At 36.0% G+C, this 12,986-nt stretch overlaps 1 protein-coding gene across 1 annotated transcript; it reads right to left on the minus strand.

The window, feature by feature from the left end:
* Window positions 1–3,734, minus strand: LOC122020001 (glucan endo-1,3-beta-glucosidase 14-like). Its single transcript, XM_042577686.1, has 3 exons — window positions 3,503–3,734; window positions 656–1,680; window positions 1–503 (listed from the first exon to the last, which is right to left on the minus strand). Exons 1-3 carry the CDS (start codon window positions 3,549–3,551, stop codon window positions 447–449), a joined length of 1,131 nt encoding a protein of 376 aa, XP_042433620.1. The 5' UTR covers window positions 3,552–3,734; the 3' UTR covers window positions 1–446.
* Window positions 3,735–12,986: the final 9,252 nt, after the last annotated feature.

Genomic DNA, 12,986 nt, shown 5'->3' on the forward strand with positions numbered 1-12,986 from the left:
GCACAGCAAGATACCACCATGTATACACTTTCACATTTGCCTTGTGATGAATTAGTCCTCTCTGATCTTTTTTTTCAGAATAACTAGAACAAGAGAAGAATAAATTGATAAAATCCAAGAACAAAAAAGAAAAGAAAAGAATATCTTTAATGAGGGCGAGAGGCTTTAAGGGATTATTAGAACAGAATCATGTTCCATGCAAAAAGAAACTTTCAGTGCTGTGGAGCACACATAGCAACGTTCCACATGCCATTTAGGCACCATGAGAGCTCCCACTTATATGAAATGCTAATCAGCTGCATCCCATCTCCAATGATTGCAATTTTAATTGCATTGTTGCCGACATCGCCATGGAAGACATCAAATCCGATTCGTGTGTGTTCAGTCAGTGTCAACAAGCTCTTCCACTTATCGATCCACTTCTGTTGACGTCGTAGAGATATCTGTCAGGCTAGGAGCAAAATTACAATGGCAATTCCCAGAGTGCTCAAAGCTGGCACCATCTGCAAGATAAGAATGGTTACAGCAATAAACACAGGTTACTCATGGAGATACGGATGAAAAGCAAAAAGAAACCAAGAAAATAATTGGCTTAATGATTTTTTCTGTGGAAGTTTAGTACATTTCGATACTCAAGCGAGAAGATATTGTTTACCTTGAAACTCGAAGATAACATAGGTGGAAGATATCCATGCAAACCGATATTATAAACAGGAGTGCCATCAGGATAAAATAGTCCGTAGTTTCTTTCAGAAGTTGGCCCGGGCTTCAAGTCTTCATTAAACAATGCAAAGACGTATACATCTACAGGAACATAAGGATTCATTGGAGTTCCCTGTTTCATGGCTATCCTCTGTAGCAAATTACCATTGTACTTCGCAGCATTTTCTGGTGTCGCTCCTATCTCTTCGGAGTCCCCTCTAGAAGGCCATCCAGTCTCAGAAATCCGGACTTCAATATCAGGGTATCCCCATGCTCTGACAGCAGCATAAACCGCATCAATCTGTGCATATAGCATGTTGTCATAGTTCAGATTTGTGAGTGCATCGGTAACTCCTGCATTGGGTTCAAAGAGGACATAGTCTAAGGAGACAGTTCCAGCGTTTTCTTTGTATGCAAAATAAGGGTAGGCATTGATGAGGAAGGGTGATTTTGTCATTGAATGGAAGTTAAGAATTGGCTGGATATAAACTGCTAGGTCTTGTTTGAATGAGCCTGCTGAAGGAGGGTAAGAGTTCCCTAACATGTCAAGGGAATGAGCACTGGTGACATTTACCTTTTTATCCAATCCAAGAGAAACCAAGCCACGGTAAACTGATTGCATGGCCGGCAGAAGATTTGCCATCAGAACAGTATCATTTCCTTTGAAGATTTCATTTCCAACGGTTATGCAGGTGATCTTAGTAAAAGGAAGGTGAGGCAGGACATGCTGTTGGAGCCATCCAAGTGCTTTTGCTGGATCAGTCATTGTTGACACATTCTCGTTGCCAATTCCTATTACAAACTCGATGTCAGTATTGATGAACGCACTAAGAACGTTCTGATCAGCGTCATACAGCTTTACTCTGCTGATGTTGAGGGAACGTAGTAGGCTTGCAACTCGATTTGGGGAAGGAAGATTGTTGGCAATTTGCCCATAATTGATACCTACTGTGATGCCAAGAATTTGGATAACTTGACCTGTAAAGATGAATGTTATTCCATATCACAGTTCATAAATACAGAAGTAATCATTCTTTTTGTTTTCTTTTTTGGAAAAAAAAAGCAATGAAAAGGGCAGAGACGAGGGAGATTCTAAAATGATGCCAATGAGAATAACAAAAGCTTCCAGCAGAAAGGAATTGGCTCGTGCCATACAATCTGGTTGCATATACACAAAGTAAGGCTCTCCTTAACAATGAATTTGACAAAGCAATCAGGATGAATTTACAAATGATGAGAAAACTCAACAAGAAATGACAAAGTTTTTGGTTACATTCCAAGACTTGATAGGGCTGCTAGCATTTCAAAATGTTTCGCTTTTAGGAAAGTGCAAACATTATGCTTCCATGTTGCCGTGTGCTATGTATTCACCACAGATATGAAAAAACTACAAAATATGAAGGAAACAGATAATGACTACATCCAGAAAACCTTTATCAAAAAGGAAAATTCTGCTCTCTTTCAGAAGAAGTTTATTCCCTTTAAGGAGTAAGAACTTCTGCACTTTATACGTCTTTTGTGAACAAGTGAACCAAGGGAGTATTATATATCTCCCCTCTAACAATCATAGGGTGATTCCAAAATTTATTGCTTTTAGCCTGAATCCCAATCTATTGCTCAAGCTCCCAATAAGAAATGCTCTATTATGTAATCACTCACTGACACATGCAATTTGTACTCCCCATGTGCATGCATAATTTGCTGAAAGTTATGTTAAAACTATTTAATCTCTCTTCCAGAAAACCATTTTAAGCTCATTTATCATATCAGCTGAATTTTATTAACATTTTTTCTCTTGTTCATTGGTGACACAGGAATCACTCACATGGTCATGTGATTGGGCGGTGCATAAGAGTACAACACTAGATTTTAAACACAACTCATCGCATCCCCTGACAATTTTTAAATGCTAACCTTGGTCCCCACAGCAAACATGGGAATGATGGGATCATTAAACAAAAAGTGCTAGATACATTATAATCACATCAAACTAAAACCCAACTAAATCGAACATAATCTCCTCCATGGGAGCAAAAGTTGGAGTCTGTCACCTTAGCAGCCCCTCTAGGTTGGGCCCACACTCTCTGGAAGCTGTGAGCTTAGCGGCCTCTCTAGGACAGCCCCACACTCTCTGGAAGGGGTAAATCAAAGGGGAGCATTTGTCCTAGCGCAGTGACCTTTGCATGGGGGAGGTTAGACACCCAAGACATTTTGCACCCATTGGGAATTAATCCTAAGAACTATTGAAACAACCACTTATGCAAGTATCAACTGCGCCAACCAGTGGAGGTAACATAATCTCATCCATTGGAGCAAAGGTGAAGTTGTCACCTTAACGGCCCCTCTAAGACATCTCCACTCTTTGGAAGGGGATAACTCAGGGGGCATTTACCTAGCGTAGAGACCCATGCATGGGGAGATAAGATAACCTCATCCATGCATGGATCTTATAAGGAAGGCACCAAGGATGCATGTGGTTTTTGTCTACACCTAGTAAACTAATCTCGTTGCTCATTCTTGGACAGAATCACAAACTACACAGCAATCATAAACATATTCACCAAAATTGCCCATGAATTCTCTGATCCAAAAAAAAAAAACCTATATTTAAGAAGTTCTAGAACTCATCACTATCTGCCAGCTTCTCCAGGGCGAAATCGCATCAATCTCTCTCTTTTTTTTTTTTTCTTTTTTAAAAATAAAAGAAATCAATATGCTAAAATTATGGCTAAATGATTTGGGCTAAAACACTCGACGTGATATAACACAGATAGAAGGATATAAATCAAGAAGAATGGACCTGAAAAGAGGAGACAAAGGAGGAAGCATCCGCTCGTCCGCTTCGCCATTTTTCTCCAACTCGATCCGCCGGTAAACTCCTTATCGATTCGAATCTGCTCGATGTACCGAAAGAAAGAGGTGGAAAAAGTTGAGCTTGGCTTCCCAGACCCTCTCGCTCTCTTCTCGCTTGCAGTTATCTAGTCACTGCGCTCCAACCTCCTCCGCCATTGATGCATTCCTTCGCCCTCTTAAATGGGATTCTCGTGCGAACTGCTCCTACCGCACTGGCACGACAGACACGTGTGCTTCACTTTCCTTCCGAAAAAACCCGTCGCCCGCATCCCACATATGAAGCCCTCGCTTTTAAAATTCGAGGGCATATTAGTCATTAAGCACACGCATGACACGCGGCTGAGAATACGTCGCTGGAAGGTGTCGGTGACGAGACAGCATTCATTGACGCGGCTCCTAGTGGACACCCCACGGTTCCGTCCCCCACGGGATGCCCGAAAAGTTCGCTCGTGACTTGCACCACCATTGAGTGATGGCCCCCACTATTGACTGCCGCGTCATAAGACGAGTACGGTATCAGGTGGTTAGTCGGGGACGTGAACCGGAGACAGCGAAGAGTCGTTTGGACGTCCAGGTCTGCAGTAGTCTCTGGGGCCCATGACTGTGGTGACTTATCCGGCGGGTGCACTTGAGTGGACGCAGAGAAAACCTTTTACACATGACGTCATCATTTTTTTTTTTTTGTCCCTTTTCAATTTACATGTTTATTTATTTATTTACAAATAAACAAAAAATTAAAATACCCTGATAATTTGTTTTTTTTTCTTTTTTATCATAAATTAAATATTTTTATGAAATCACAATTAAATATAAATGCTTGTTTGTGCAAAATGCCTTTTTAGTTTGATATTTCCTTAATATTTGAGTTTTTTTAAATGCAAAAATTGAAAGGGACCCGTTTTATTGGAATCATCAACGACGTCCTTTTACTTTTGCATTAAAAGATGATCACAACTCATCATTCCTCCGGTAAAATGACATTGTTGACAAATTTGATATATCCTATCATATCTTTCCTTATATCCTGAGTATCTATATTAATAATTACTCGTAATTTAACTCTTTCGTGTGTAACATTATCTTACTATTTTATTAAAGAGTAAATCTTATTGACCAGAATCTGGTTAGCTAGAATTTTTTATCTTCCAATCATAATACATATATGTACATGTATGTAATTAATATATACATATGATATTACTAAAATGCCCTTGTATATACATACATGCATGAATTCTAGCTGACCTGGTCATTTAGCATTACCCTTTATTAAAAATCTCTCCCCTTTACTAACTAATTTTGATGAAGCCTAAAATAAATTTATGTTATTATCCTTTTTTCTATTCATACTAAAAATAATTTCAAGATTTATTAGTAATTCCACAAGCGAAACAATCAGTGATCTAGAGTTCGAGACTCAGCCGCGACATATTATTATGAATTTTTCTCATCATTAATTTTTTTCTGGTTGTTTTATATAAAAAAATATAATTTTCTTTAGTCTCACATCTTAGAATTGACAACATTATGATCAAAAAAATTCTATAAATATTTTAAACCGATAATGTTAAAAAATATACTTTTCTTAGTTTTTTTACTAAGATAAGTATAATATTAAATTAAATTAATTTTTTTTCATAGGAAAGCCCGTTACAATAGTTTGTTGCTGGGATTCTCTAGCGTCACCTTTGCATTATTGCACTATTGCATGGGTCTGACGAATCTTATCCAAATAATTAATTCTCGATTCTGAACGTAAGGATAACACTCGAAAATCCAATCAATTCGGATTTTCAAAGACCCAAATAATTCAAATTTTCAAAAATAAGGTATTTTACCCTAATAACTCTACTTTAGTATTTTAATGCTAAAATACTTTAATTAATATAATTTCATTATAAAAGGTCAATGTCATTTTAATGTATTATTTTACATGCACGACGCGTGTGCACGATCACTAGTATTTAATAACAACTCTTTCATTTTTAAAAAGTTTAGCAATTTTTTTAATTTTTTACTTCCTAAATATTATATGTCTATACTTAATCCTAGATTCTAAATCCTATAAATACTAAATCTTTTAAAAAAAATAATATTAGATCCTCATGAAGTGCAACATAATATTTCCCTATATATATATATATATATATATATATATATATATATACTTCTGTGAAAGAACTCGATTATATATTTGATGCATGGATTAATTAAGGTGGTTATAGAGAATTTTTTACATATATTTATTTATAAAAGGCTTTTAGAAACAAAAAATATACTTGGTAGTGCAAATCAATTATTTAATTTTTACAAATGAATAAAAATATGAAACAATGTAATAGATTTGGAATAAGCTTAGGTCAATAGGTCATAATTATATGCCCCACTTTACACTAGCATATCATGCTATCAACTCTATTGAGCTTTCCTATTTGAGCACTCCGACCTCTCCTTTTCAAATTTAGGAAGTTGTATATCTTCTCTAGACAATCATTACTACCAATGCGATTATTAGCTAAAAAAATGGATCTATTATCTTATTTTTAATACTGACTCCACGGATAAAGAGGAAGGTAAAATATAGATATATATACAGGTGTTAGATGTATAATGAGATAAACTCCAGATTGTCAGTTCATAAGAATTGACATATTAGATAATTTGTTATTATTTAATAAAATATAAATATCATTGACTATTAATATGTTAAAATAGTAGTTAATTACTATTTAATAAAAATTTATATGAGTAATAATGCTATTTATGGCACCATTGCATTTCATAATTTTTTAAAAATACATAAATAAATATTTATTGTTTGATTATTCTTATCATTTTAAAGAGAATTATGCATGGATAAATAGGCGCTAGTTATTAATTTAATGGGTGAGCTATCAAAGTTGAAGATTTTTTTTTTTTTTTTTTTTTGCATCTTATATTATATTATATATATTCCCTTGTCTCTCCTCTTCCTCTTCCTCTTCCTCTTGGAACTTTACGGCCACAAGAGATCTGTATTATATTAGTCTAAGGATAGATTGGTAATAATGTTAGAGTCAAGCGAATCACATAATTCATTCATTCCATTCTTACGACCGGACTAATTTTGGGATGGACGGTTCGATTCCAATTTAACATTATCAATAGTTTAATCTTTGCGTAAAAATTAAATCTTGATTATTTAGCTAGAAATGTATCTTGTTTCTTACCACCACGAGCATACACACAATCATCGATCCATCTGAACAAACTTTAAAGCAGTGGAAATTAAATAAAGAAGGCAGAAGCTGAGGAGGACCCTTCTTTTTGAGCATATATGTATCTATCCACCTTTATATATTCTCAACTCTATCCATCATGCTGAATTGAATGCATGCGTTCCATATTTCCTTTAATTTCCTACTAAATAAATACATGCAGCTCCCTCCAATTATTGGATTCTCCTTCTTTCGGTGATATATATATGTATGTGATATATTCATATATTCTTGAAAGGGAAATCAAGGATCAATATTTGGTGGGTTACTTTAATTGACTCATCACTTAAAGGGGTCAAACCAATCAAGTGCCAATGGATCTTAAAAAGAAGATCAATATAAAATAACATATATATGGACTTGGATAAGACCTTTGCATTAGTGGTAATCACTTATGATTAAGTTTATTTAAATTCTATTTTTTTTTCACTAAGTATATGATCCGACTAATTTTGAGGTGAACGGTTCGGCCTACATTCCAACGAAGTTGCTCTTGAAGCGAGGTTGTGTAAGTTAAGGAATCACAATCTCATCATTAATAATCTAAGCACATACTAGCTCTAATAATTCCACTTGATCAAAGAGTTTATCAAATGTAGAGACATCAATATCAACCAATAGTAATATTGTTGATCCCCTTACTATAGTGTGGTCCTAGTAGGAACATGAAGGTCATGTTTAATTAGGGTTGTAAATGACTCAAATATTCATGAGTAAGTTTGGTGTGTAATTTGTCAAGAGTTTATTTATGTTCATTCAATATATATAAGGTTAATTAAATGAACAAGTTTGAACAATTCATTAAACTAAATGAATAAACTTGAACACATATGTGTTCTATGTTGGTACCGATGATATCATTAGAGGGGGTCAATAGCGATTTGCTTCAATTGTTCGATTTTGTGTGCTTGTCTGCAATAGATTAGTACATAGCAAAAAGATAAACATAAAACAAAATACAAGCACACAATAAATTATTTTTACATGAATCAAAACTCTTAGTTCCTACTCGATGCAATTTCCTCTAATCAAGGTTGACTAACTCGAGTTGAGTTTTGAATATGTTTAATTAATATATAGTTGTTGAAGAAAGCGATATGTCAAATAGAAAGAGAGATTGTTAGAAGAGGAGATTATTGGTGCAATTAGCTTCAAGTCGGGTTAATCAAAGTTGACTTGATTTGGTTGAGAGAGAAGTCCAAAGGGATCTTGATTGACTAAACACTTGGTACATAAAAGTCCAATAGAGATTTAACAAGGATAAACAAATAGTGCAAGGTAGGGAGGGTGCAAAATAGGCAAGCTAGTCACAGAGAAGATGATTGCATTGTGTAGGGGGAAGATGTTCTCGAAATGAAATTGTCAATGCTAGGAGTCTTATAGTGGATATGACAAGGTTCTAAGAGATGATAAATTAACGATGAAGTGATAGATGGAGTAACTATTGAGAATTAAACTTTATTTTTAGAGATAAAAGTTTATGAAGATAGAATCATGAGGTGACAATTATTGATGAGAGTTTGTGATAGGATAGAATTTGATGAGGTGTCATGAAAAGGATAAGAGTCTCGTGGAAATAGAATTAAAAAAAATCTAGATTATTAGTGCTTATCCAATAAGCCTATAAATATGTATCCTTTTCAATAAATGAAGTAAGTTGAGTTTTGTTTTATTCCCCTCTTCTTCCACGTAGAGATTCTCCTCCTCTTCCATTTTTTTCTTCCATAATTTCCTTTATGTCTTCTCCAATAATTTTTTTTTTCCAACAAAGTGGTATCAGAGTCATGTCAATGCTTCCTATCTCTCGTCTTGCTGATTTGAAGTATGGTAATTGGAGTATCCAAATGAGTGTCTTACTGGAGAGCGAAGGCTTGTGGGATATTGTTGAAAGAGGCTATAAAGCGCCTCAAGAAGGAGTTGACCAAACGGAGGCATAGAGGACAGCAATGGCGGAACAAAAGAGAAAAGATAAGAAAACTCTTTTCTCTATCTATAAAGCTCTTGATGAAGCTACTTTTGAGAAAGTAACCAAAGCTACAACTTCCAAAAAGGCATGGGAGATCCTACAAGTAGCATACAAAGGTGATGAAAGAGCAAAAAATATTCGTCTTCAAATCCTGAGAGGGGAATTTGAATCGTTGGAGATGAAAGAGTCCGAAAGTGTATCAGACTACTTTACAAGAGTATTGGTTATTGTCAACCAATTGAGAAGAAATGGTGACGACATTGAAGATAGTCGCGCCGTAGAAAAAATTCTACGCTCGTTGGAGCCAAGGTATGACTATGTAGTTGCGGCCATAGAATAATCAAAAGATGTGAAAGAAATGAAGGTGCAAAAACTATTAAGCTCTCTACAAGCTCATGAAGCAAGAATGGAAAGAAGACGGAGAGAGCCTAGGAAGCAGGCTCTACAAACCAAGCTCGCGATTATTGATCAGAAAGAAGAGTCAAAGACCGAAGGTTCACAAGAAAACGACGGTGGTCATGGTGACTTCCGTGGACGTGGCCGAGGTAGAGGCCGTGGCAAGGGCTTTGCTCGAGGCTAAGGAAGAAGTAAAGACAACAATCAAGGTAGAGACCAAAGGTATGACAAAAGAAATGTAAGATGTTATACTTGCAACAAATTTGGACATTATGCAACAGAATGCTGCTCTAACAATGTGCAAGGGAATGCTAATTACGCATCAAAAGAAGGAAATGACAATGATGTAGTTTTGCTAGCAAGAAAGGATGGAGATTCCACAAACAAGAATTTGTGGTACCTAGACTCCGGGGCAAGCAATCATATGTGCGGGCGTAAAGATATGTTTGCCAAGTTGGATGAAACTGTGAATTGGCAAGTATCGTTTGGAGACGCATCCAAAATCCAAGTAAGAGGCGTTGGTAAGATTCTCATCAAACTTAAAGATGGAGCTCACACATACATCACCAATGTTTATTATGTGTCTGACATGAAAATAAATATTATTAGTCTTGGACAATTGCTTGAGAAAGGTTTCAATATGCAACTAAAAGATGGTAGTCTTCGTTTGAGAAAACAAAACAAATTTATTGCTCATATTCCTATATCTAAAAATAGGATGTTTTCTCTTAATATTAAGCATGTTACTGCAAAATGTTTAAGTGCATGCATAAAGAATAGTACATGGCTATGACATATGAGATACAGGCATGTGAACTTCAGAGCTCTAAAGCTTCTCTTAATCAAAGGAATGGTGAATAGGTTTCCTCATATTAATGTTCAAGATGATATTTGTGAAGGGTGTGTTCTTGGTAAACACCCTAGAGCAAGTTTTCTGAATGAATCGCACAACCGAGCTAAAAAGCCTCTTGAACTCATTCATATAGACATATGTGGGCCAATCACTCCGACCTCCTCTAGAGGTCGTCGATATTTTCTAACTTTTATTAATGATTTCAGAAAAAAAAACTTGGGTCTATCTTTTGATGAATAAACACGATGTTTTTGAGAAGTTCATGGAATTCAAAGGATTGGTAGAAAATCAATCCGGCTATACTATCAAGGCAATGCGGTCAGATCGTGGTAGTGAATTCACCTCAAAAGAATTTGAAAAATTCTACAAAAATCATGACATCTGGAGGCCTTTAACTGTACCTTACTCCCCTCAACAAAATGGAGTTGTTGAAAGGAAGAACCGAACTATTCTTGACATGGTTCGAAGTATGTTAAAAACAAAAGAAGTGCCTAAAGAATTTTGGATCGAAGTCGTAAACTGTGTTGTGTATTTGCTAAATAAATCTCCTACAAGGAATCTAGAAGGAATTACACCTCAAAAAGCATGGACCGGATACAAGCCATATGTATCTCATTTGAAGATTTTCGGGTGTATTGCCTATGCACACATTCCGGATCAAAGAAGAATGAAGCTTGATGACAAAAGCTTACCTTCCATTTTCATTGGCTCCGATGCAAGATCGAAGGCTTATAGACTCTATAATCCAGTGAATAGAATAATTATCATAAGTAGAGATGTTAAATTTCAAGAAGATGATGCTTGAATTGGAGCACTAATATGGTGATGATTCAAGAAGAAGAACAAGTGAAGGAGAAAGAACCAACTCCACCACCGTCGCCTACTTCTTCATCATCCTCGGATGAAGAAAATCCTCCACCACAAAAGACAAGGAGTCTTCAAGAATCATATGAGGTGACAACTCCACTTAATCTCATTTGTCTTTATGCTAATGAAGAGATTGTATCTTTTGAAGAAGCTATTAAAGATAGCAAATGGAAGAAAGCCATGGATGAAGAGATGAAGACAATTGAGAAGAATGAAACTTGGCATCTTACTACTTTGCCCGATGGCCACAACCCCATTGGTGTGAAGTGGGTTTATAAAGTGAAGAAAAATGCTCAAGGAGAAATAGAAAAGTACAAAGCGCGACTTGTGGCAAAAGGCTACAAACAAAAGGCCGGCATTGACTACGAAGAAGTGTTTGCTCCCGTTGCCCGAATGAAGACTATAAAGTTGATAATCTCTTTAGCCATTCAACTCAAGTGGCAAATATTTCATATTGATAACAAATCGGCAATTGCATTGGGGAAGAATCCTGTATATCATCAAAGAAGTAAGCATATTGATGTTCACTTTCATTCTATTCGCGAACATGTGAAAAATAAAGATGTGGAGCTAGTCTATGTGAAGACTAAAAATTAAATTGCTGACAGCTTTACAAAGCCACTCAAATTTGAAGACTTCAACAAAATGCAATATTTGCTTGGAGTCACAAAATCAAGTTTAAGAGGGGGTGTTGGGAATTAATATTCTCTTAAATTCTCTTTCTTGTTAATCTGCAGGATAATCGCTATCCCGTCCAATGTCAGCTGGTATTAGAGCGGGCATGTTTCGATTAAGGAAGTCGAACATCAGATCCAATGGAAGGTGGGTGTGGTAGCGATCGTATTAATAGGCAGGTTTCAATTGAGGAAGTCAAGTATCGTGATCGTAATGTTCAAGACATGATGATGATTGAAGATCTACAAAGGCAAGTTATAGATTTAACCCAACGTCTAGCGATGTGAAATCTTGATGATCGTGAGATCTCAAATTGGGAATCTAAGTCTACCTTTGGGAATCCATATCACCATCAAGCTACATACCGGGAATGCCTTGGTCGGGAGAAGTCTTATGGGGACCTCGGTTTTCAAGTTGACTTGCCTAATTTTCTGGTATGTTATAAGTAGAGGGCTTCGTTGATTGGATCAACGAAGTGGAGTAGATCTTTTATTATGAAGAAGTACCTGATCATGTGAAAGTAAAATTGGTTATCATCAAATTCAGAGGCCTAACATCAACATGGTGGGAGCACTTGCGGTGATCACGAGACAGATAGGGCAAAGCCAAGATCACTGATTTTGTTCCAAGACTATTAGATTTCACAATGGAGGACGGTAGCTTCAACGCCTAAAATGATAAGGGCAAATTCAAAGATGATTTAGAGGAGGAATTTGACCGAAAGAAATTGAATAGGAATCTCGTTCTTAAATTGGAGAAGAGACCGAGGCGAATAATTATCCAATTTATGACAAAGAAGAGACCGAGTAAACTAGCGAGCTAGCTAGTATATGACGAGAAGATGATGGCTTTAGAATCAATATTGATGAAGATGAAGAGGAGAATTCCGAAGAAAAGTGCAGCGATGTTGTTGTACTAGAATAGAACACAGAAATTATGCGCTAAGGACTGACAATTCTCAAAATGTCTAGAAAATAGTTATGATGATCAGATTATGCTAAAAGGTAATGACAATTTGTTACAGGAAAATCTTAAACAAACCCTAAAAGCTACTTCTTTTCAAGGGAATTCTATTAATTTGGAGCAAGAGTTAGACAGAATGAGCGCAAGATGTGGTTTATGGCTCTCCCCCTATTTGTTTCGATCTCCCCCTAGAAAATGAGTGCCATGAATTTCGAGACATAGCTGAAGCGCATGAAGGTGATGATAATAATCTTCATATGATTCAGGAGTGTAATGACTATAAGTAGATTTTACTGAATTAATGTCAGATGATCAGATACCACTTGATATTGCTATAAATTTGAAAACGAATTCTTTCAACCCGAGATGCAAGAGAATCCAAATTTCTTTCAAAAGTACCAAAGACTCGAGAATCTTTACTCAAGGAAATAAGAAGGTGAGATACTTGTTATGC

The sequence above is a fragment of the Zingiber officinale genome, chromosome 9A (assembly GCF_018446385.1).
Source record: "Zingiber officinale cultivar Zhangliang chromosome 9A, Zo_v1.1, whole genome shotgun sequence".
In the NCBI taxonomy this organism is placed as follows: domain Eukaryota; kingdom Viridiplantae; phylum Streptophyta; class Magnoliopsida; order Zingiberales; family Zingiberaceae; genus Zingiber; species Zingiber officinale.